This window comes from Ischnura elegans, chromosome 4, assembly GCF_921293095.1.
Source record: "Ischnura elegans chromosome 4, ioIscEleg1.1, whole genome shotgun sequence".
NCBI classification, from domain to species: domain Eukaryota; kingdom Metazoa; phylum Arthropoda; class Insecta; order Odonata; family Coenagrionidae; genus Ischnura; species Ischnura elegans.
Window position 1 is genome coordinate 41,179,421 of NC_060249.1, and position 23,554 is coordinate 41,202,974.

The following is a 23,554-nucleotide window of genomic DNA, read 5'->3' on the forward strand; positions in this document are numbered from 1 at the left end:
ACACGAGAACAATAGAAACGTGTTTCGCCTCCCCCCTCCCCCTATTCTCAACCACTGACCTTTTTCAGCCTACTTTCTTCAAAGTTATCAGTTTCTGAAGGTCAACTGCTGCATGAATCACCTATTAGCCCAAAAGGTGTGTAACAATTAATTCCGGCATCGGCATTATACTTTTATTAGATTGAAATACTTGTAAAGTGCATGTAATTCGAATAAGAATGAGACCAAATACAATGGTGATTTCTGGCGAAACTCGATATCTTCGTAGCTGAGCTTCTCGGCAGTTAATGTGGCATTTTTCCGAAAACAGGGCATTAGGTTATTATCAGTTATCAATTTACGAGTTATACTTTAAGTCTCACTTGTTATAGTTACTGAGGAAGCGATATCTTCTCAGGATATTTTGTTTCTCCTTACTAACAATCCAAATTCATCTACTTATCTGGCGCTACGCTAATTAGAAAAAGAATGTATAAGTTGCCTTCTCTTTAGGACAAAAACTTTCATGGTGCAATCATATTTTTATGCTTCACCCTCTGCAGTATGTTCTGCGTAAGACGTACGCAATAGCATCAGTTCCGAACTTCACCTCGCACGAGTGGTTCCGTACTTTCCAGGGTTCTAGCGAGTGTTCTCCATGTGGGTTTAGTAAAGTAAGGTTTCATTTTTATAAGTTTTATTTTTATCCGTCTTCGGACCATCGCCCTTCCGAAGAAACAAGTGAGAACTTTAAAAGATGGCCTGAAAATAATTGAATACGAAGAAAAGCATCCGGGACAGAAGCGCGTGAATGTTGGAGAACGCCTCGGACTGTACGCTAGCACATGATGGTAGGGGTGGGGTAGAGCAAGCTATCTGGTGAAAACAAGAGGTGGGATGAAGCCGAGGCTCAGGCGGGCATGCCGCCGACGATTAATGCAACATTGTTCACGCTTTACACATTGTCTAAATTACATGAAAAATATAATAATTAGATAGGAACATTACAAATAATTGACCATTTTTGGCCTATGCGATCCATCTCATGACGAATTATTGCGCAGGCAAAAGCTGTTGTTTTAGGCATAACATGCACATTACTCTCATGAATATGTGTACTGGAAATGGCGTTTCATGGATTTTTACATCAGAGAGAAATCTATAATTGCAGGGTAAATGCCGAGTGGAGAGCAAACATTTTTAGTGAGGTGGCGTGTTCCTTTAGGATATTTGAAAGAGATATTATTTGAATCAACAATATGACATAAGTGTCTCGATAAAGTACTAGTATTCCTGTAATTTTCTAAAATCTTGTTTGAATCCTTTAATGAATATCATAATTATGCGCCAAAATCCTGCGTTTCCTGGGACATAGGCAACCCAGCCAAACATTCCCGCATCGATCGTTTTCCCGCATTCCTCGTTTTCTTTTCATCCATCCCCCTGAGAAACGATAGATCGAGGTTCCACTGCATTAGTTAATTAAAATATCTCAGAAAATTGAATGTTACTTTTATCCTATTCCACTTTTATTGCCGATGGAATGTGTACAACAAGCCAAAGACAAATTTTCAGCTTATGTAATGCTTTTCTATCTTTGTTGATGAAATTTCATGATTTTAGTGTAATATATTTTAAAATAAATGTGAAAAAATAAACAATAGTGGAGGTTACAAATTTATCGTCAAGGACCCTGATATGTTTTGCATATTCGAGGGAAAAGTCAGAGGCTGGCACATCAAAAGAAATATAAGTGCTTTAGGGCCACAGATAGGCTATGGAAATGTCTGAAAGGATATGGAAAGCTATGAAAATGCAGCTGATTTTTTCTATAATTCTTGCACCCGCATTTCATGCTCTGAACTCCCACTCTTGAGAGTTGATGATATGATGGAGTATTAGATCTATTTCCACATACTACCCCACAAGTCACCTCAATAAGTGTGTGGTGGGGGGTGTTAGGACATCAACCGTTACCAGATTAATGAGAAAATCCGTGTAAATAGTTGTCCGAGTATTTTGTGACAAACGGGTTTGCATTACCCACAAGAAGGTTGAGCAAGAGTATCTCAGGTCAAGTGTGATGTAGGAACAAGTAGGTTTTGATACGAAATGATGGAAGGAAGGAGGGCATGGGGTTTGGAGAAAATCACATGTTTATATGGTTTAGATTGATCAATATGACTGCTTTTATTACAGCTTAAAAAAAAAAATTCAAGATAAAGCACCTAAATCGATAGTAATTAAGGGTAGAAGCACTCAGAAAAGGAAGTTAGTGGGATGGGATCGGGGCAATTTACATCTAGTTGACATATGACAATAACAAAAAAAAAACAAGTCGATTATGTACAAAAAATTATGCTGAATAGCGTTCAAGTAATCTACAGGGTTTTAAAGTCCACTGTCTTAAAAATATGAATTAAACACTAATTGTTCCAGTGTAACTTGAGGGGGTAGAAATGGAAGTACTGTGTGGCCGAATCAGTTGCAAACGGGGAAAGAAGCAGGGGCACGCATAAGTCTCGCACCACACCTTGCATTGAGGCAATCTTGACACAGGGGTATAGGTGATGTTGAAGGACCAACCTCTCGCCAACTCACGTCAACTCCCATTGGGTGAAGTCAATTTTCTCTCTTCAACGGGAATTCCCTTAGTGATTAATAGTGGCTGAGAAATTGTGGCTGTGGGATGAATATCTGCTGAACAAGTGGCTGAAATGTTGTGGGACGCAGGATGAGTCTCCAATTGTGAAGTGGATCAATGACTCAAGCCAGCTTGACAGGGGCTAAGAGTCTGCTGAAGTCATTGAAGCCGGTATCCGTGTGGCTATGCCGAAGTCAGAAATGTCTCACCTTATTTGTGATTCCCCACCGGGAGGGGGAAGGGAGGGGAGGGTGGTGGCTTCTGCTAATGCCAAAACAACAATCTCTACCTTGTGGGTGTCCTACCCTTAGTCTTCAGAATATTTTGCAGGATTCCATCACTCTTTGCACACACTCGCATACACTGATATACAAGAAAATACAACATACCCAAGCAGCACTTAAAACTAAATAGAAAGGGGAGGCACAAAATGGGGATGAGTCGCTTCTCACGAGTCGACAGAGGAATGGGGAAGCACTATTTTACAATTTATTTAAGTCCTCTATTTATCGAGGTAACTAAGACTTCCTGCACCTATCAATTGAGCAAAATACTGTATGTAGGCGTGTAAGAGACGCTCCTTTTTTTCCAGAAATTGCTGCCGAAAATGGGGGTGCGTCATGAATTTTTTATCCCCCCTCCCCCTTCCCCGGTCGCAAGTCCAAGTGCTGTTTGGACTATGTTGAATATTACTAGCCTTGTTCTAACTATAAAGCTTGGTGTCAATCAATTAGAGCGAAAAAAAACTTAAATGCTGTCAGATATGCGTTGCATTAGGTCTCATTCTTTTTTGAACCTCTTGCGCATCATACTATTGCTGAAAGTATCGAGATATCTTTGGGCTTAGTAGGTGACTCACCTAGCATTTGGCCTCCAGAAACTGGGAGTATTGAACCTGGTAGACCGAAAAAGGTCAGTTGGTGAGATGGGGTAGGGATGAAACACGTTTCCATCGTTCATGTGTAACTTGATATTTTCCTTGAGAGGCAAGTGATTTATGGTCTGTGAGGTCTTGGAAAGGAAAAAAAACCTTAAGAGGTATGGGCGGATTGAACAAAATTGTTTGTGAGTAGGACAAGCATTGCAGTGCAACAGCATATGCGAAGAGAGGATCGGAACTCTTTCTACTCCCTCTTGTGGGACATTGAATTGACAAAATCATTGAGTTAAAATTTGGGATTCTGATTCAATTCCTTCAACAAATTTGGATCCTAAGTTGAAGGTGAAGGGCACTATCCGTTGATATTTGGATCAGAGGTATCCGATCCGACCATCCCTAGTAATCATCATAAGGTTAAGACTACAAGTGAATACCTACTTATCTCCAAGCACCATGCATATTGTGTAAATTTAGCTGAAAAATGCCATGTAAATTTTTAGTTTTGAAAGTGGAAATTTTGATAACTGACGAAAGTCCAAGCATAAGTCTGCAACGCCATGCAGTAGGACAAAAAATATGCAATACATAATTTGTTTTCTTTATCTCAGATACTCAAAATATGGGTGCGTCTCTTACACAGGTGTATCTCGTACATATGTTTATACAGTATCTCTCTTAATTTAATCATTTCCATTGGATCTAGAAGTATATTGGGGTTCTGAAATGATGTTCTCCAAGTAGATCTGAAAGATATCTATTCTTAATCGCTCTAAAAGTTTAAGCCTTAAGCATAGCCTTTGAGTCTATAGTGGCTCCCGCTCTAATTTTTTTAACCTCGGTGCAACCTTTCTGTACACCTGTTTCAGTTTTTGATGAATCGTGCAGCTTTCCTTTGTAATTTATTAAGTTCATAGATTAAGTCTTTCTGCATGGGATCCCATATGCTCCCTGCATATTCAAGGTGTGGCCGAGAAATTGCAAAATAGCACCTCAATTATTTATTATTCACAAATATTTCTTATGTTTATTCCCCACAATAAGTTTGAAATTATTGTAACTCCCAAGAACTTCACTTCATCTATCATCCTTTGGATCTACATCTATACTGTCTTTAGCCTTGAAACTGCAGTCTGAAATTATTTTTCCTCATTAAAATTTTCTAACTTGAGAAGACTTATTGCGAATGGCTGTAAAACTATAAGTAATCATTTGAAGAACATTTTCTTTTTAATTGTAGAAAGCACTGTTTTTGGCGGATGTGAATTGCAACATTTTGACATTTCAAACATTTTGGCTATTTATCTTGTGGAATTATAATTTAAGAAATGTAAATTCAATTTTGCTTTAAGATTCTGGTAATAATTACAATAGGTTGGTTTCCTATTATTTTTTTATTGCTTAAATCGAAGGATTATTACTCCTGGAGCGTGCATTTCACGCTCTTAGATTTTTTGAATGACAATATCTATTTTTCGCGATTAAACGAAAAGTGAAAAATTTCGAGCGCGCGAAAACATGACGGCAGGTAGCGCTTGGCTTAAATAAGTATTATTAATACCTTATCAAACGAAGAAAACTTTCCGGCCTTAGCCAATTTTTAATAGGTGATTATTAAGACATGTTTCCCTGAGCTCTGTGCCTCATGCATGCATTGGTAATCTCAGACAATGTAAAACTCCTATCTACTCATATAGAAACTAGGTCCCTGTGACATCATGTGGAGTGGCATTGCATGGGCACCAATCTCGCCTTTTTCAAATGAGAATAAAATTGACCATTGCCATTCGTCTAAATCGGTATTTCTAAAACCAAATAATTTGTATATTATGAATACATTAATGGTGGGTAACGAATCGCAATCACTGCCTTTCGTTTTCTTTGATGAAGGAAACTACCCTATTACTGTACTGTTTGTAGCAGTGTCAATTAAGGTAGTGTAGTGGTAGAGCAATTATTGAAGTGTGGTACTTTATAATTATCCTCATGTATTTGTTCTTTTTACAGAGTGAAAATATATACACCACACTTCTTACCAGTCAAGGTACAGCGGTGAAAAGTGTTGGTTGGGGTGAAGTATCTGATGAGCTTCTGAGAGCTGCAGAGATTGATGAGGGTGACTACAGGGAGGATTTTGTTGTGTCTGCAGCTTTTGATGAAAAAGAAGTCACTATTTTCTACTCCACCACCCTTAAGCATTCGTGTCCAACATCCTTGAACCTTGCGACTACTACCCTTCTACGTTTGGTCACCAACTCAACCAACCGTTCGATCATAGCTACTAATCATCCATTTCCAAATGTTAAATTGGTGAGTGTTTCTTCAGTTTTAATATTTTTACAGCTCTCTTTGACTGTGCGTTGACCTGAGGTTCACGGACCAGAGTTAATAAGAAATGTTTCTGGGCGATTTTCTGCCTTGGTAGTCAATTTAATGTTAAATACCATTTTGTCCTATTATGAGTCTCTACTATATGTTTACCTTGTACTATCATTTGCAAAAGTCGTGCAACAAATCGAGGTGCACTACTTTCAGGTGCACCACATCGAGGTGCTCCACAATGATTGTGCTCGGAAACTGTATGATTTTAGGGTATATGCAGCAATCCAACACTAGTCTTCATGGCTCACTATATGGAGAATGGGTCATTAGGTGGGGGAGGTATTTTTTCATCCTTTTCAGTCTCGGGATTTGATCGCTTCCATTTAAGTGAAATTAATGTTCATGATATTCTCCCAAACACATTGTAGCATTTTATGCAGGAGGAAATATCGAGGGTAAGTCCTCGGAGAGATTTTAAAAAGTTTGTAGCCTGGCTCTTTTTGAATGATCTTAGCTCTTTTGAGAGAGCTGGAAATCACGAGTCGCTCACTGTGAACATGGCTGACTTTTGTTTACATCTATTGACTGGAGTTGATGTTTTTAATACAATATGAACGACATAAGATACGAGGCAGCTTTGATATTTATAAATGAAAATGTATCATTATGTTTGCTCTTTAAGTGTTTCATCGTTTAAATATCTGATCAAACACGTAAAATTTGAAATTAGTTAAGCTGATGGGCATTAATCGTTCCATAAATAACAACAGAGTTCTCTGACCTCCGTCAATCGGTAAAGATGTATTCCTTTCCATGTATTTAAAGTATGATGAGGAAAACCTAATTCCTGCTTAAAGTCCCATTTTCAATGATTTTCGGATTTCAACAGGTATTGTTTGATAATATGTTCCACTGCTAAAAAAGTGTGAATTTGTGTAATAAATCTACACCGCTATATCATTGATGATTAATTTATCATATTTAGCTGCAATCATTTACATGTACTGAGATGAATTGGGGATAATGTAGGATACTTACTTAGCATCATTAATTAACTTCTCTACTTGTACTAACCCTCATATGGATTCGCTGCGCCTTAGCGGTGCTCGTGGTTGTAAAAGTGGTGTAAAAATTTTCCATTCCAATGGATCATTTTTAAATTTTCAGTAGTGTATTTTTTCTGCTTTCTTCGTCTACGTATAAAATTTTGTTTGCATAGTGTTGATAGTTTACATTTTATTGGCCTCTAATGAAAAAAGTTGCGTCGTTGGATTTACGGCGCCGCTGCGGCACTCAGTATTTCCTCGTCGCTACGTTGGGGACTGCACTCTCAATGTTGATGTCAAATCAATTATGTTTCGTATGAAATGATATAATCTATTTATAATCATATTATTTAATTTTCTAAACTTTATAAACAAAATGAAATTGCTAAACGAAAGGAAAATATTACTATACCAATTTTGCTTTCTCTTTTAGTTAAGAATCATTATGTTTGCCTCGATATAATGTTCATTGACAAAACTTCATCTTTTTACTAGAATTATTTATAGAAACTCATGGCTAGCCAAAGTTGTTTTTTCCTGGACCTCCGACTTAGTTTTGCTTGGGCAGAGAATTTCCTCGTCACTACGTCGGGGACTGCACTCTCAACGCTAATGTCAAAGCAATTGTGTTTTGTTTGAAATGATATAATATATTTATAATCCTATAATTTAATTTTTTTAAACTTATAAACCAAGTGAAATTGTTTAACAAAAGGAAAATATTACGATACCAATTTACAATGCTTTCTCTTTTAGCTAAGAATCATTATGTTTGCCTCGTTATAATGTTCATTGACAAAACTTCAATTTTTTGCTAAAATTATTCAAAGAAACTCATGGCTAGCCAAGGTTGTTTTTTCCATTGCTTCCGACTTAGTTTTGCTTGGGCACCTTCTCCGCTCTACGTCCACGTACTTGCCGTGCTGATAGTGACCTTTGGGCAAATCCCAGGGTTACTCTGTTTAGAATTACACCAAGCAGCAATTCTAAGAAAATTTTAACACAATGCATTATCCGAATTCGTAGAATAATGCTCCTCACCATCGTGTGAATATTTCTCGTTGAATGAGTAACTGTAACTTGCCAGGAGATTCAGAGGTTTCACCGGCTACCGTGAAGAGCACATCACACGGTTACTGTTATATGTATTGTACCTCTCATTCGAAAATATTCCTTTGTGGCTATAATAGTCTACACAAAATTGCTGGTGTTTATATAATTACCTATGATGTGACAGTTTACCTTTGGGGTGAAATCAAGATAACTACCCAACTATGTAATTGTGTGAAAATTTGTAAGTATATTTCTCGTTTCTTTGTGTACTCAAATGCATAGATATTTTATTCATTGGGGGTTTTACTAAAGTGAAGGGGTGAGTGAGGAGGAGAAAGGAGAAGGAATGCCAGTTAAGTTGTTTTGAGGTGAAGGGGTGGTAGTGTGTCGACTGCCAAGGATCAGGGAATACCCAAATCGTTAGGCCAGGTAAGCATAGAAAACCCTTATCACGAAAAAGGTTGGGAGTGCAAGGAGGCAATTAGATACAAAATCCTGCTTTATCTTTATCCTTTCATCGCTGCATTAGGGACTGGGAACAAAAGCCTTGTCAAAACGCCTTGCGGTGGTCCTCCCTTCATTCCAAGAAGGTCCAGCTCGGGTGGGTCATTAGGGTGGAGAGAAGTTCAATCATGTTTTGTGGGAGGAGGAAAGAAGGCGATGAATGACAAATAAGGAAGCTTTGTGGGAAGGTATGGATAGTCTCAATGTTTGAGTCAGTGAAACGCTACGGAAAGAAAAGGAGAGGGAAGTCCTCCCAGTGTAAGGGTATTTTTGTCACCTCAGAACATTCTTCCATCAGTCCCTCACGCAGAGCTGGACGAAAGAAAATAGGCGCCTGCTACTTCTTCCCTACCACCTATAACCCATACTTCTAAGAAGTTTTTTTTTGGATTTCCCACCAATCCAGGAGTAAAACCTCATCTGGTGCACTCCCACGCATCACATTTACCCATCCATCTCTAAGGAAACGTCCTCAGTGAGGAATAGGGCTCCGAGGTAGGAAAAAAATACCAGCTCTACAAGCTCCACCTCCAAAGCAGCGTTGGGTTCTTTGACACGTCGCTTATTATCCCATATTATTTATATTTCAAAACCCATAAGACTTGATGTTTTTAATTGCTGGATATAAGCTCCCAGAATATTCGTAAGAGATGTCTTGATCGTCAGAATTCTGTAAAAATCGCGAAAGTAACACTCGTCTCTTCTCACTTCACCTACAGCTGTTCGATTGTTAACATTTAATAACTTATCCTTCTATATTCACTGCAAAGATATAACAAATGGGTGGACGCGGTGAAGCAAAATTATTTCATATGGGCATAAACGAATGTTGAATTTGAGTATTTTTGTGACAATTTCTAATTTATATGATCGTGCAATGGGAATTCTGCGTTGTTATTGCGGTAGGATGAATCATTGCGTTTCCCTTGAGGGAACTCCAATAAGAGTCACAGGTGAATGTGATTCCCAATGTTATAAGATTTCCTTTACAGGTTCTTAACTGCTCATCATTATTAACCTTTGGGATGAGAACTATCCTAGTAATCTAAGGTTTTATGTACATAATTTCCTAAAGGATAATAGATCAATTTTACCTGATTAAAAAGAAAATCATGAGTGATATTTTGTAATTTTTTCAGCCATTATGCTGCCCGTCTATTTAGTATGCCGTCTAATTGTCAACAACAAGTGACTCGTGAAATTCATGTTGTACTCCTGTTTTCAGAGTTATATTTCCACTGTCACCAATGAAATCAGTGACCCCTGTTTAGTTACAGGTTAATTAGTGTTGTAGTTCCCTGCGTTCATATGCCTCGTAATACCAAGTCTTTTTAGCCTCGCTGTGTCTATATTTTTTTATTTATGAATCATAATCCTTTTGACAGTACACAGCCAACCACTCATTATAACATAATTCTTGCTATATGCTGCATTCACTGAAACAAGCTTCCAATGTATGAACCAAGAAAGTGTCAGCCCTGCCATAAATTATATTCTATATTTTTATTTGCTTACAATTTCCCCTATATATTTTTTTGCACATTTCACAATAACACCACTTATTGCTATAGTTCTTCCATCTTAGCACTCGGTAATTAATCAATTTTCTACTAGATAATTACAAGTTTCTAATTTCAATCCACCTATGTTGGTTCTAACCTTTCCCTGGAAGTAGTTTTGTGTATTATGGTAGGGCTGATACTTAACAAGAAATAATGTTTTTCATGTCCCGTGCTTCTGCAATGGGCCTAAGGAATAAATCTGATCATAGAATTTTGCTGCTGAAGTATGCTGCTTGTCTTGTTGTGAAACAGAAATCTCATGTGTGACAGGGAAAAATAGTGGCTCTTTCCCATCATCTTGGTCATTACTAGCTGCCATTTTTTCAATGTCATTGAAAATTATGCTATACGTAGCTAACATTAATGAGAATTCAATGACTCCTGGCTGATCCACGCAAAAATAAAAAAGCTGAGAAACAAATGGAAAGAGGTTGAAAGTGCCCTTTTCTGTTTTGCTGATTTTAAGGAAATACTCTTTATCATATTAAGACTATTATTCTTAATCTTTGGTGTTTTTTTAATGTCAAGCGCCTTTATTGTTTTTTGGGAGCAAATATTTTTCATAGTATATGAAGTTTTCTCGACTTTTTCCTGTCTTTTTTAGGGGGTTCAACCTGTTGGAGAAACTTCCTTAACTGCTGTCATCATGTGGATGCTGTTTGGTCTTCTGGGATTTAGCATGATCTGTGTATTTTTTACGATGCTGCCAACTTTAGAAGGTGCCAGTGGTGCCCGTCATTTACAGCTTATGGCCATGAAGTCATTTTCTATCCTCTTCTGGATAGTGCCATTTTTATTTGATTTAGCATTGTTCACGTCAGCCATCTGCATAGGTCTCTTATTTATTCCTGTTATATCTGGTGGATCTTGGATATTTGCTCCTGACTTTTATGGTAATTCTATATTTTTTCCCTAATCTAAAAATTTTTCATGTGCACTATTTGAAAATTTAAAAAAATAGTATTTATTTTCAAATATTGAATGGTAAAAATGTCCGTTCTTTTATCCCTTCATTATTAGAGATGTGCGAATAGTACCTGCGAATACTCGAATACTAGAAAGTATTCGATATTTGAGGTCTCGAATAATTATTCTACAGGTACTATCTCGAATACCTCGAATACTTTGAATTTCGCGTCATACACTGTCACACGCATGTCGTTGGTAGTTGACTTGGAAAAATGTAGAGAACTCTAGTCTTATACTGCATGCAGCACCGTTTTAGGCAAGTTGACGAACTACATCAAATTCACGGAATAGAGTGGTGAAAAGAGTTCGATGTGGGGAACCAAAATTGATAGTGTGAAAAAATCCAAAAATCCCCGGTTTCCCCCACCAGGAGAACCTCAGTGCCGTGGGATAGTAACTATGCAGCGCAATTCCCAAAATCCGCTACCCCCTCCATCCATCAGCACTCGGCCCCAGCTCGCGCAGGGTTCATATTAGGAAGACCATAAATCAAAAGCTTCAAAAGAAAATATAAAGTTAGAGGAGAATAATAGGATTGTGTTTCACCCTTCCTTCTTTCTCATCTACTGACCTTTTTCTTCCTACCTGCTTCGAAGTTCCCCATTTCTGGACTGCTGCATGAGTCATCTACTAGCCCAAAAGATGTCTAACAATGACTTTCGGAAATTGATATTACACCTTTATTGGATTGAAATATTAGTAATGTGCACGTAATTTAAAAAAGAATAAAACCAAACACGATGTATTTATGAATTTATGTAAGCATTTTATGCAAGAAAATAAATATCAGAAAGACGAACTCGATATCCTCGCAGCTGAGCTTCTCGGAAGTTGATGCTGCATTTTTTTCCGAAAACATGTATCAAGTTACAATTTATGAGTTATGCTATAAATCTCTATTGTCACAGTCACAGACGAAGGGATATTTTCTCAGGATATTTGGTTTCTCCCTGATAGCAATTCGAATTCATCTGCTTATCTCGTAAGAACTTCCAAAGATGGACTGAAAATAATTGAAGAAGAAAAAAATCCGGTGGAGAAGCGCATGTATTTTGCAAAATGCCTCAGATTGTCCGCTAGCACTTGACATTAGGAGAGGGATTTAAAGTGAGCTACCTGTTGAAAATAAGAAGTTGGATGAAGCCGAGTATCAGATGGGCGTGCCGCTGAAATGGCATTTGGTAGATAAGAATGTATACATCAGACAGAAATCCATCGTAGCAGTGTAAATGCGGAGACGGCATGAAATAATTTTTTCGCAAGGTGGTGTGTCACCTTAGGAAATTTGAGAGAGATGTTAGTTGAATCAAATATATGCCCAAATTGTTTCCATAAAATTAAAATATTCCATTAACCAGCTAAATTCCAGTTTGAATCCTTTAAAGGAAATCACAATTACTCGCCAAAATCCTGAGTTTTACTGCTGCATAGGCAGCCTAGTCAAACATTCCCACATTCATGGTTTTTTTTTGTCCATCCCCTTGAAAAACGATTGATTGAGGTTCCACTGTATACCTTTTTATTTATACATTCATCAAGGGAAATAGAAGGAGAAATGCACGTTTAATGTGCTTTGCACAATTCTGCTATTCAAGGTATTCGAATATTCGAGCAATAATTTAATATTCGAATTCGATATTCGAGTTCGAGAAATCCGCTATTCGACCCATCTCTACTCATTACACTTGGTTGTAGCTGCATTTGTAATGGAAATTTCTATTGCGTATTTTTTACAATGTGGTAAAATGATTTAAAATTTATTTTCCTCTTTTCAGGCTCATTTATTTTGTTATCACTGATGATAGGAGCGAGTTTGATACCATTTGCTTATCTTATCAGCTATTTTAAGAAAACTATTGGAAGTTCCTTTATATTCTTCATGATTTTCAGTGTTGTCTTAGGTAAGTCTATTGTTGTTGTTTTTTTTAATATATCTTCTTACTATTTCTCTCTTGTGAAGTGGGTATATTTTTATGTGATTTATTTCAGGTTCCCTTTGTGCACTTATCACATTTGTGATCGAACTGTTCATTGACAATAATAACGTTCATCTTGGTCGCACTCTACATGCAATTGGGAGTGTTATACCCTTCTTCACCAGTGCTTATGGTCTTGCAAAATTTGCACAAGTTGCTGTCCATAATTTAAAATGTTCATCTCTGCCTGAACACATGATGGAAACACTTTGTGAAAAAGGTGTAGATACTAACTCTGATCTTCAATTGCTGAGTTGTTGTGGTAAGTTGTTGAATTCTATGTTCAGTGTTTAGACTAGGTTTTATGAGACAGGGCTTCTATTCTCATTGTAGTCCTTATGGCATAGCAATGATTCACAAGTTGTTGTCTTATCTTTTGTCACTTGTTATGCTTTATAGAATGCATCCAACCTTATCCTTTCAAAAATCACGTTCAAATTTTTTCTCCATGTCTATTTTCCCATATATCACCATAAATTTTACTGAAATACATGCCAAACCTGCCTTGGTTATGGACCTAAGAATTTCAATTGCCTATTTACTTCACACCAATCACACAATCAAAATTGTCTAAATCTAAAGGACTATGAAATTAATGTTAGCTTCGAACCTAAATATTTAAAATTTCCTTTTGTAAAAACTGTTCTATCAGTTTTTCGGTAATGCTGTGGGTAAATTAATTTTTTTATTAAGTTCTCCAATTATGTAGGTTAGTACTCTATATAGGTTAATCTGTTCATTGCATTAGCTACATTCTGTATAGATATTTCAGTTGGGAGTCTTAAACTTTTTTCTTTTCTCTATCAAGCATATTTGATGTCTGGTGTGCGTTTGGATGCTCTTTGATTTAAATAAGTTGCTAGAAATATTTCATAGTTATTTGAAAGTTGGAAATCTGAGCAAAAATAAATGCTTAGTTTTGTTTAGTGCTTACCAGTAAATCTAATATGATGAAGGTTCATCATCCTCCTGCCAATAGGTGATGAAGTGAGTATCCACAGACAGCAGATTATGTTATCCAGTGAAAGTAGGAATTATTTTCAGTTGAAATCTATTTTGGTTGTCCTTAAATCAATGTCTTCAATACCTTATGTTTATATGATTACCCTAATTCTCGGTGTGAGTGTGTTGTGGTAACTATGAATTGAAACATATTAAGTATGGCATACTTTGGTCACTTTTATTTGACTAAGGATATAATTTAGTGTAGGGTTACTGACAAGCTTTAGAAAATGGTGCTCTCAACCTTGCCCAAGAGGTAACTTTTTTTTAGGGCTGTTCTACTAAAGAATGAGATGCACATTAATATGGCTTTTAGGTGGTGTATGAATGCAATAATTTGCCGTGCACTTAAAAGCAACTTAATTTCAGTTGTTTTGCATATCAATTTATTTTCACTTCTATCTGCAAGCAAATTGTCATATGAGGAACAAGATAGTATCTTTGTTACCAATCTTGATTTGCTGGCACCAACTGCTCTTTGTGAGTATATAATTTTACACTTGAAAGAACATAAATCTTCTTCCTTGTCCATAAATCAGTGATGTGTAAGAAATTTATTTTTGAAGATTCAAAAAGTATATTTGGGTAGCTAAAATAGTGACACTATTTGCCTCCATTTTCAATTGTCTGGTTTGCTGTTTAGGCTGCAGAATGTGATCTTGACCTGTTGCAAGATTTGATGCCTGGACTCCCTTGTGCATTGCACTGGCTCCTGCCATGATCTTGTCCTCCTGTTACTCCAGACCTCTGTTTTTTACTCCAGGTGTTCTTGCCCTATCTTTTGCTGAATTTCAGCCCATTTTGGTCAAAATTATCACCAGAAAGCGAGACTTCTTGTGCTATTTGCGTTTTGGTTGTAGTAATAGCTAAAACTGGTTGAAATCATATTGCAACAAATTTGTCCATTCAATTGTAATTTATTGCTTTGTCAGTCACTTCATATCAGGTATTTATGAGACTATTGATTTTGTATGTACATATTTCATTTATTTTAGTGATGTTCATAATTTCACCCAATGTATGAGTGAAAAAATTAAATGCTATGACAATTAAGAATATGTGTGCAGTTGTAAAGATTTTAATGGAGTATATGTAGTCCTTCAGGCTGGTTTATCGAAAAAATTAGGAGAAGTTAAATAAAAAATCAGCAAAAAAATCACTTAATTGCACTGGGGTATTTGTAAAAAAAAAGTGAATGCATACTCAGCGCCATCCTTCATTCTTCTGAACTACATAATTGCAAACTGCTCCACACATGGCATTGAAAAATTGGGCTGAGTTATTCCATAGCTGGACTGATATCTTCTCCTGAGTAACTTCTCCATTCCATATTGTAATGGTTCACGACCCACTCAGATTGAATTAGGGCCGTGAGACACAAGTATAATAAGAAAAAAACAAAAATTCCCGCTGAATCCTCCCACACGAGACTGCTGAACAAAAACTACGCCACCTAACATACTACAAGGAAAAAATCGCCTCAAGAGAGGATAAGCAAGTGGGGGATTCCTGAACTGTCCCAATCATTCATGTTCCCTAGCTTTGCTGCCGGAGTATTGCACGCTGGAATCTGTGAAAAAGGTATGGCAGGGGGTTGACTTGGAACCTCGCCTCCTCGACACGTGAAGCAAATGAACTTCCTACACATATTGTTCTTTTAACCACACATTATTCACACTCAGAGAAGGATTTTCAAACAAAAGGATAATAATCCTCATAATAATTAAATGAAATATGTAGAAATGAAAGAATGAACATAAATGATGAAATAACCACAGCAAAAGTAGAAATAATGATATAACAAAAAAGGTAATTAGAAAACCGAAAATGGTAATTAGAGATCAAATGACAATCTTAATTATTTTAGGGAGGTAATTATTAGTCCTTCCGGAGATTTCAAATACACACTTGCCCTCAACGACGAAATTTAATGAGTTAGACTTTCTTTCACTGGGCAGGTATGACTTCGTCTGAAAGTTATGGCTGCAGCTTGGGGGATTGTAATGACATGAATTTCATGAGTCACTTGCTGCAGGAATAACAGCCTGTCGGACAGTGACAATCTTACGTGACCGCTACAATGACAGGGGTAGCCTGGAGAGATCACCACACGGAAATCTTTTAACTTCAAGCTCCTCCTCATAAGGAATGGAAACTTCATCAGGAACGTGGTGTTGGGATCCTCCTTACAGCTGTTTTTTCCTCAGTGAATGGCTAAAGATGTCCCATATTTTGGACAAAGTGTGCCCATTCAGGGTGCTGCGTTACTGGTGCCAGCAAAAACTCAATGTTCCCACTGCTGACTCCTCTGTGCGAACTTGGTCGTAAATTCTTTTGTCAGGCATAAACTTCGCCCAAGGGTGAGTCTAGTGCATATAACTTTCTGAATTTCTGCTCTTTTCTGCCCCTGGTTCCTTGCTCCGTGTACTATCGCGAGATGTCTTCTTCCGCGATTTACATTTTAAGCTAACAAAACATGGATGAATAGTGTATGAAAAAAATGACCTGCATATTGTGTTCCAAAATTTTGTGCTTATTTTTCTGTTTATTGGAAATTAAGCAAACCCCGCTCAACAACAGATTTTTTTTTTCCTTTTCGAAGTATTTGTAAATGCTGACGAACATTTCCTGAGTTTGCAAATGCAGTGTCATACCATGACTACGTTTCTTCAGCTTATCATGGCAGAAGAAGGTAACAGACAAAAATACTTAAGTTAACAAAGAAACTCATTTAGAACAGCCCAAAACACCCTCAGAAGCTTTCAGTAACCACTTCAATCAAATTTGTACTTCTGTTGACAGCACATGGAATTTTTCATGAAAAGCATTGGAAAAAGCTCTAGAAAGTATAGAGAAAACACCACCTCAGTAGACTAAGGAATGCACTCAAGAGAAGAGAGAGAATGTATGAAAGGGCTTGTTTTGGTGATCCAGTCTTGTTTCAGTGATTCATATTAATGTGACAATGAATTATGATTAGGGGAGGGTGTGAGGAGCATTTGGGGTTGGCTGCAAACCATACTGGTGCAGGGTTCTCTGCGCCTCCTTTTTCACAGTCATTGAACAACTCTCACTGGCAGGACTGTGATTATCATATTAATCTAGCTACATTCCACGCTAATGTTTTCTATGAATGCTGCCATTGATGTATGGGTACTGGAATCTCACTCTAAATGCTCCATATGGATTATTTATTCCTAATTTTTCAATAAACATGCCTTTAGTGGTCATATATGTAAAATAGTCGTAACCTTTTTTTTCTTTCAGAGAATTGGTGTAAAGTTATTGGCCATTGCCATGAGCATGTGCCGTACCTCGAGTGGGGCCGTTTCAGCCCGACTGCAGAAGACCATCTAAAGCCTGGAGGTGTCGGCATTGAATTGATGATATTAGCTCTCCTTTCTCTAGTTTTATTTAGCCTCTTATACCTCATAGATTTGGGCATATTCCCATATGCTTCAGAGAAGCTACTTGAGTTCCTAATGAGGCATTGCAAAAAAATTGACGTTGAGGGTAATAATCGTGGAGATGATGATGTGCTCAGAGAGAGTGAACGAGTAGATTATGCTGTTAGAAGTAAGTATAAATTTGTTTCAAATTTAATCAATATATAATAAGGTTCATACTAGGAATTTGTAATTTATTCATATGGATTTTTTATTTAAATATGTAAATGAATGCTATTCCCCATCAACAATGATCATTTTCAAATGCTAGAAAAACCACCTTTAATTAAAGTCCATTAATGGTGGACCCTTTTTACCAAGTTTTTGCTGTATTGGGAATCCTTAATCACTTTAAATTTCTTATTTATTTAATACTGTGGAAGTATCATCCTCATTTTTTAAACTTCCAGATTTTGTAATTGCTGGTCAAATTTCTGCATGCACCCATAGTCTCTTTAAGGCCCCTATTAGCCGAGGCAACCCGGTGGCGCGTCCGGTGGAACTGGTCAGTCGTGGGGCATAGAATCAAATGAGTCCTATTAGCCGAGGCAACCAGACGAGCCACCAGACTTTCCACCGAAACCAGTCGCCTGAGCCCCAAAACCGCGCCTGAGCCCCAAAATCGGCTAATAGGGGCCTAAGAATGCAAATATGGTACTTCCAGTGGTTGTGACTTGAGCTGTTACAACAATAGTATTTATTGTTAGAGTTTTGGTTCTCAACTGCTTCACTTTCATATTCTCTAAGTGTACTCAGTTATATTCATATCTATTTTAAATTACTTAAAACATGAGCCTATATCATTGGTTAGTTTGTTATACAAACGTCAGCTCGACTTCAAAAAGGCAAACAACCATCCACCATGATGGTAAATTTAGCAGGTGGATTCTCAAAGGCAGGATAGCTGGTCAAGGTGTCACACTGACCCCTAGCTATAGTGTGGTACCACCTGTGGTAGAACTGTGGGTAATAAGAACTTTGAACCCGTGCAATGGTTGAAGTTGCCATGATCCATAAAACTTGTTTCAAATGCATTCATTGAGTCACTTTATTAGGTATTGGGTTACTGTTTGGAAATCTAATTGTTGTTTTTTTGTCAACTTACATTAGTCTTGATAATGGAACTAAAAATAACTGGTTAATGGAGTAATGAAATGCTAGCATGCATGTGTAACTGCTAATAGTTTTAAATTTTATTGCATATTCATATGCTTCATTTCTCTGAATAAAGCACCCCCTATTTGCAAGAATTTCCTTTGTACTCGGAAGAATATCTTAATCTAATTCCTTATGTTTTCCGTAGACATAAAGAGCAACTGTGAAGATACACTCTTAGCTCATGATTTGAAGAAGAACTATGGATTATTTCGATGGCTGGGTGAAGGATTTTCTGCTGTCAAAGGTGTTTCATTTGGGGTTCGTTCTGGTGAATGCTTTGGATTACTCGGAGCCAATGGTGCAGGCAAGACTAGCACATTTGAAATGATCACTGGATCTCTCCCTGCTTCCAGTCACACATCATATGTGATGGGAGAAAGGTGTAGTGGTTGGAGGGGAATAAACAAAAAGGTAGTAATCTGAACCAGAATTAATCTAGATGATATAAATTTATCATATATGTGGTAATAAGTCAGTACCTAGCTGGGAAAAATCTTTGTAATAAGCATGTGTTAGTGGACATCTTGGACTGTATGTATTGAATTCATACTCCATTCATTTTTTTATCATCTACATACCTATTTTTGTTATTTTTTTCCTTGAGCTGGCCTCTAATTTAAATGTATGTAGTCTGTCTCGAGACTTATGGAGAAGACAGAAAATTATAGTTCCAATTGTAATAGTTATTTGAAAAGTACATTTGGGCGTTTGAAAAGTAAGGTTTCCAATTTGTTTTTCATAGTTATTTAAATTTTTTGCCATTGCATATAATATTGTTAGAAACCTTGAATATTCAGCTATTTTCAATGTAGTCGCCCTTGCGCTCAATGACTCCCCCATCCGTGAGATGAACTTTTGTGATTCCTTCTCGAACCATCATCCCTCCACTTCCTGGAGGAAGATAAGAATCGTTTCTTGAACGTCATCATTCGTCATCCTCAGTCATTTGCAAATTTATGCTGTCCAAAATCTTTATTTAAGGTGGGAAAGAAAAGATATTCACTGAGAAAGATATCTGGACTGTAAAGTGGGTGATCAATCACCTTCCATCCAAATTCCACGATGACTGAATTTGTTTTGTGGGCCACATCTTTGTTCCTTGTGGGCATCACACCTTGTCATGGTGCAATCAAATGCCTTTTCTCAACCTGCCGCATCATTCATTCTGGATAGCCCTTCGAATTTTGCCTAAGGTGTCATAGTGCCACTTGGAGTTGAATTTTGTATCCTTGGGCGTGAAATCAATCAGTAGGACACATGTTCTGTCCCAGATTATAGTAGCCATAATCTTGCCTGCTGATTGTGAGAATTCGACTCCTCATTGTGAACGTTGAGATGGCAAGCAGTAAATTTTCTCCACCTTTTCTGAACATTTTTCAAGTCTATACATTTGGACAATGCACCTTTTCCAAATAGTGATGAATTTCAATCGGAGCAACCTTCTTTGCATGCATAAACTTAATGACAAACCACAGTTCGCACTTGACAGGAGCAGCAATCGGGACGTCCATTGTGAGTGCCTGCAGCACTGATAAAATGCTTGTTAATGAGGTACTGTTTATAAGACGGCTAGAGAAAAGGACCAAAAAACACGACAGGATGGCTAGATGTCGCCTAGTGCTACATGCAGCGACGCCTAGTCTTTGGAGTCCTTACTTTTCATAAGCCCCTTGTATTTTCATCCAGTTGTGTGTATTACTTAGTACATATGTTGAAAACTTGGGTATGCTAATATGTACCTATTTACAGTGGGCTGGTATTTCAAATCCCTGAATTCCTAGTTAAGGCAATTATTTTTTTCACTATACCATTCATAGTCATATTTTACCCAAGTATATTTTTTTATTTCAGTACGTGACGAATATTGGATATTGTCCCCAATTTAATGCCACAATAGGCTGTCTAACTGGACGGCAAATGCTTAAATTGTTTGCATGTTTGAGAGGCATTCCATATGAAAAATCTGATCAAGTTGTCCAAATATGGCTAAATAATCTAGGTAAGTATCCTAAAATACCACCTTGAGGTTTTTCTGTTCATTTTTACCTTGCAGAACTGGTTTCTGATTTTTGAAGCATTTCATTGCTTTTTACCTGTTTATTGTCTCAGTCTGTATATTAAATAAATATATTTGCAGGGAACAATCTAGAAAAAAACAATGCCGTATATCTAACATTTTTGTTGAATTTATTCACCTTTAATAATAATCTTGGAAGTTCTCTTGGATTTCCAATTAGGTCGGGTGTTTGTATGCTGCCGTTGTTGCCACCTTATTAAATTGTTGTTTCATGGATGTATCTCTTGTACTGTATGGTTTGGAAGAGATTACTCTCAAATTTATAGCATTAAAATTGCATGCAAAGTAGGCATTTAAATGATTTTGAAATGTGGTCTAACATTCTCTTCTATTAGATTTAAATGAGCCAGCTGATCGTTACTCCATGGCTTATAGTGGAGGCAATCATCGGCGGCTTTGTACAGCAATAGCATTGATGGGTGACCCACCTTTGGTTTGCCTTGATGAGCCCACAGCTGGTGTTGATCCAGTAGCCCGGCGGCAGCTTTGGGCAACCCTACAAGCAGCTTGCTCTAGAGGGATGGCTCTTGTATTAACGTCTCACAGGTAAATGGCTCTTCATTCTTTGTTGCTATTGCATGCAATATGCCGGGTTTTTTTCTAACACCAATGCAAGATTCAGTGGAAGTCCATTATAGCTAAAGCTCTTGGGAACTGAGAAATCGCCCGCTATAGTGAACTGTCGTTATTATCTAAGGTAGTTAAATAATCTTTAAAAATCACTCCACAGGTATTACAATTGCTGTTTTTGTTTAGAGGAAAAATTGTTGTATTGCTATCTATTTCAAATAATACTTTTGAACATTTCATTCACTAATTAGGTTAACACTTTCAATTTATCATGAATAAGTCAGATCTTTAAGTTGATTTTGTTATTACAAGTGATGCAGGTGAGGAATCGAGCCATTATCGCTTATACAAATTTATTTTACTTTTAAAATAAGTTCATAATATGGTTTTAAATAGTTTCTTGGCTAGTTATCACTTATTCGAGCTTATCGCTGTATCCCATACTTGTTATATGCATTTTGGACAAAAATAGTTAAATGCAATGGGCTCAGTCACCAAATATATTTTATTGTCAATTGTGGAAGAGCTTAAAAATTAAATAAATTAGTTTAAAAATTTGTTTTTTGATCCATGGCGTACTTATTGAGCTTGTTGAGGTGTATAAATCGACAGCCTTAACCATTCCATTGATAATTATCATATAATTAGGTAATCACAAGACAAACTCATGTCGAGCAAATTACCACTTCATTTTGACTTTTCAGCCTCGCACATGGGCGTTGCATGGTATTTTATTGTTTACACTCTTGCAAGCAATTCCATCCCTCAATGAAAGGTTCTCCTTGAACAAAATTATGAACCAGATCTGTCATCATGTCATAGACTCATGAAAATTGGGAGATAATATTTGGGTCTTCTTTTTTTAAACTTTCAAGATAATGACTGAATAGGGAACATTTTATTTTCATTGTTAATTATATATGGAATTCTTTTCGTGAATTGCAATTCTGGGTTGTAGTAAATGACCCCATTTTGGAAGAAGTTTGGGAGCTATATTTTTCATTGAGTGTGGTATTTTAAACAAAATTAACATACAGTGCTCATAATGTCAAATTAGAACAACGATGCATGATGATTGCAGTGGGTCATTTGAAGATAATCTTGATGAGATGGAATCTTGCACATGCTCTGACAGACGAGTTTATCAAACCATTGAGTGATGAATGTTAAGTATACCCAGACTAGCCATGGTGATAACTGAACGGGGTCACCCGCAATGCACAAATTGTGCGGAAAATCCATAGAGAAAAAATCATTTGCCTTGACTGGGATTCGAAATCGAATTCCCCGATTTCCAGTTGAGTGCTTAAGCCAGTTAAGCTACTGAAATTTCCATATGGGAGAATGACGCCTTGGTAGCTTAACTAGCTAAAGCACACAACCAGAAATAGGGGTATCCAGGTTCGAATCCTGGCCAAGGCGAATGATTTTTTCTCGGTGGATTTTTTGCACATTGTGCTATGCATGAGGTGAGCTGCAAGTGAAAGAGTATTTAATCATGTGACAATTCCTGGGATAAGAAAATATCACAGCAATAGGCTCACAACATATGTAAGGTAATATTTACACATAACCACACATGTGTTCAATGTGATGTTTTCTTTTTTTAATAATCGTCTCTTTTCATTTCAGCATGGAAGAATGTGAGGCATTGTGCTCCAAATTGGCAATTATGGTTAGTGGCCAGTTTCTATGCTTTGGTACAATTCCTTACCTGAAGCACAAGTATGGCCAAGGATTCACCCTTCTTGTGAAACTAAATGTGCTGGTTGATTTTTCTGACCCCAATAGTCCACAAATTGATAAATTAAAGGAAAAAATAGAGTCATCATTTGATCCATGCTTATTGAAGGATGAACATGCGGTGGGTACATTTTTGTTTTTTTCTAGCCATTCATACCCAGTGTGCCTTTTCTAATCTATTGTTTAGAACTTTCATCTTATGCATGATGGTCTCATTGTTTAAATTTTTATGGGTGAAGTGCCTCAGATTGTCTAAAATTATTCCTTTCGGTAATAGAATCCTTTATTACATATTCTTATCAAATAAATAATTAACGGTCAATATAATATGAATCAGAAATGCCCTTACAAGGGTAGAAGAGGCAAGAGGAGGTTGAGTACTTATGGCCTGAAGCTATAGTATTAGTATGAGTGTAATGCAGTAGAACCTCTAATTTATAAAGTTGAAGGGACCTAAATTTTGTAACTTTGTATATCAGAGAGTTTGTTAAAGGGAGGTTGCCTCTGCTCCTGGAGAGTGGCATACATTTATCATCTATCAAATATAATATTACCGTAAAAATATCACCATGCTCACTTTCTTTGGTCAGAATTTGAGAAAATTGGGGAGAATTTTGAACTTAAAC

The 23,554-nt window shown here is 37.0% G+C and overlaps 1 protein-coding gene across 1 annotated transcript in view; it reads left to right on the forward strand.

Moving 5' to 3' along the window:
- Positions 1–23,554, forward strand: part of LOC124157345 (phospholipid-transporting ATPase ABCA1) — a 56,349-nt gene that overhangs the window by 22,759 nt on the left and 10,036 nt on the right. The window contains exons 17-25 of the mRNA XM_046531990.1: positions 5,508–5,810; positions 10,592–10,880; positions 12,732–12,857; positions 12,946–13,194; positions 17,202–17,510; positions 18,684–18,949; positions 20,390–20,537; positions 20,951–21,161; positions 22,818–23,049. Of these exons, the coding sequence (XP_046387946.1) occupies positions 5,508–5,810; positions 10,592–10,880; positions 12,732–12,857; positions 12,946–13,194; positions 17,202–17,510; positions 18,684–18,949; positions 20,390–20,537; positions 20,951–21,161; positions 22,818–23,049 (2,133 nt within the window). The remainder of the gene's footprint in view (positions 1–5,507; positions 5,811–10,591; positions 10,881–12,731; positions 12,858–12,945; positions 13,195–17,201; positions 17,511–18,683; positions 18,950–20,389; positions 20,538–20,950; positions 21,162–22,817; positions 23,050–23,554) is intronic.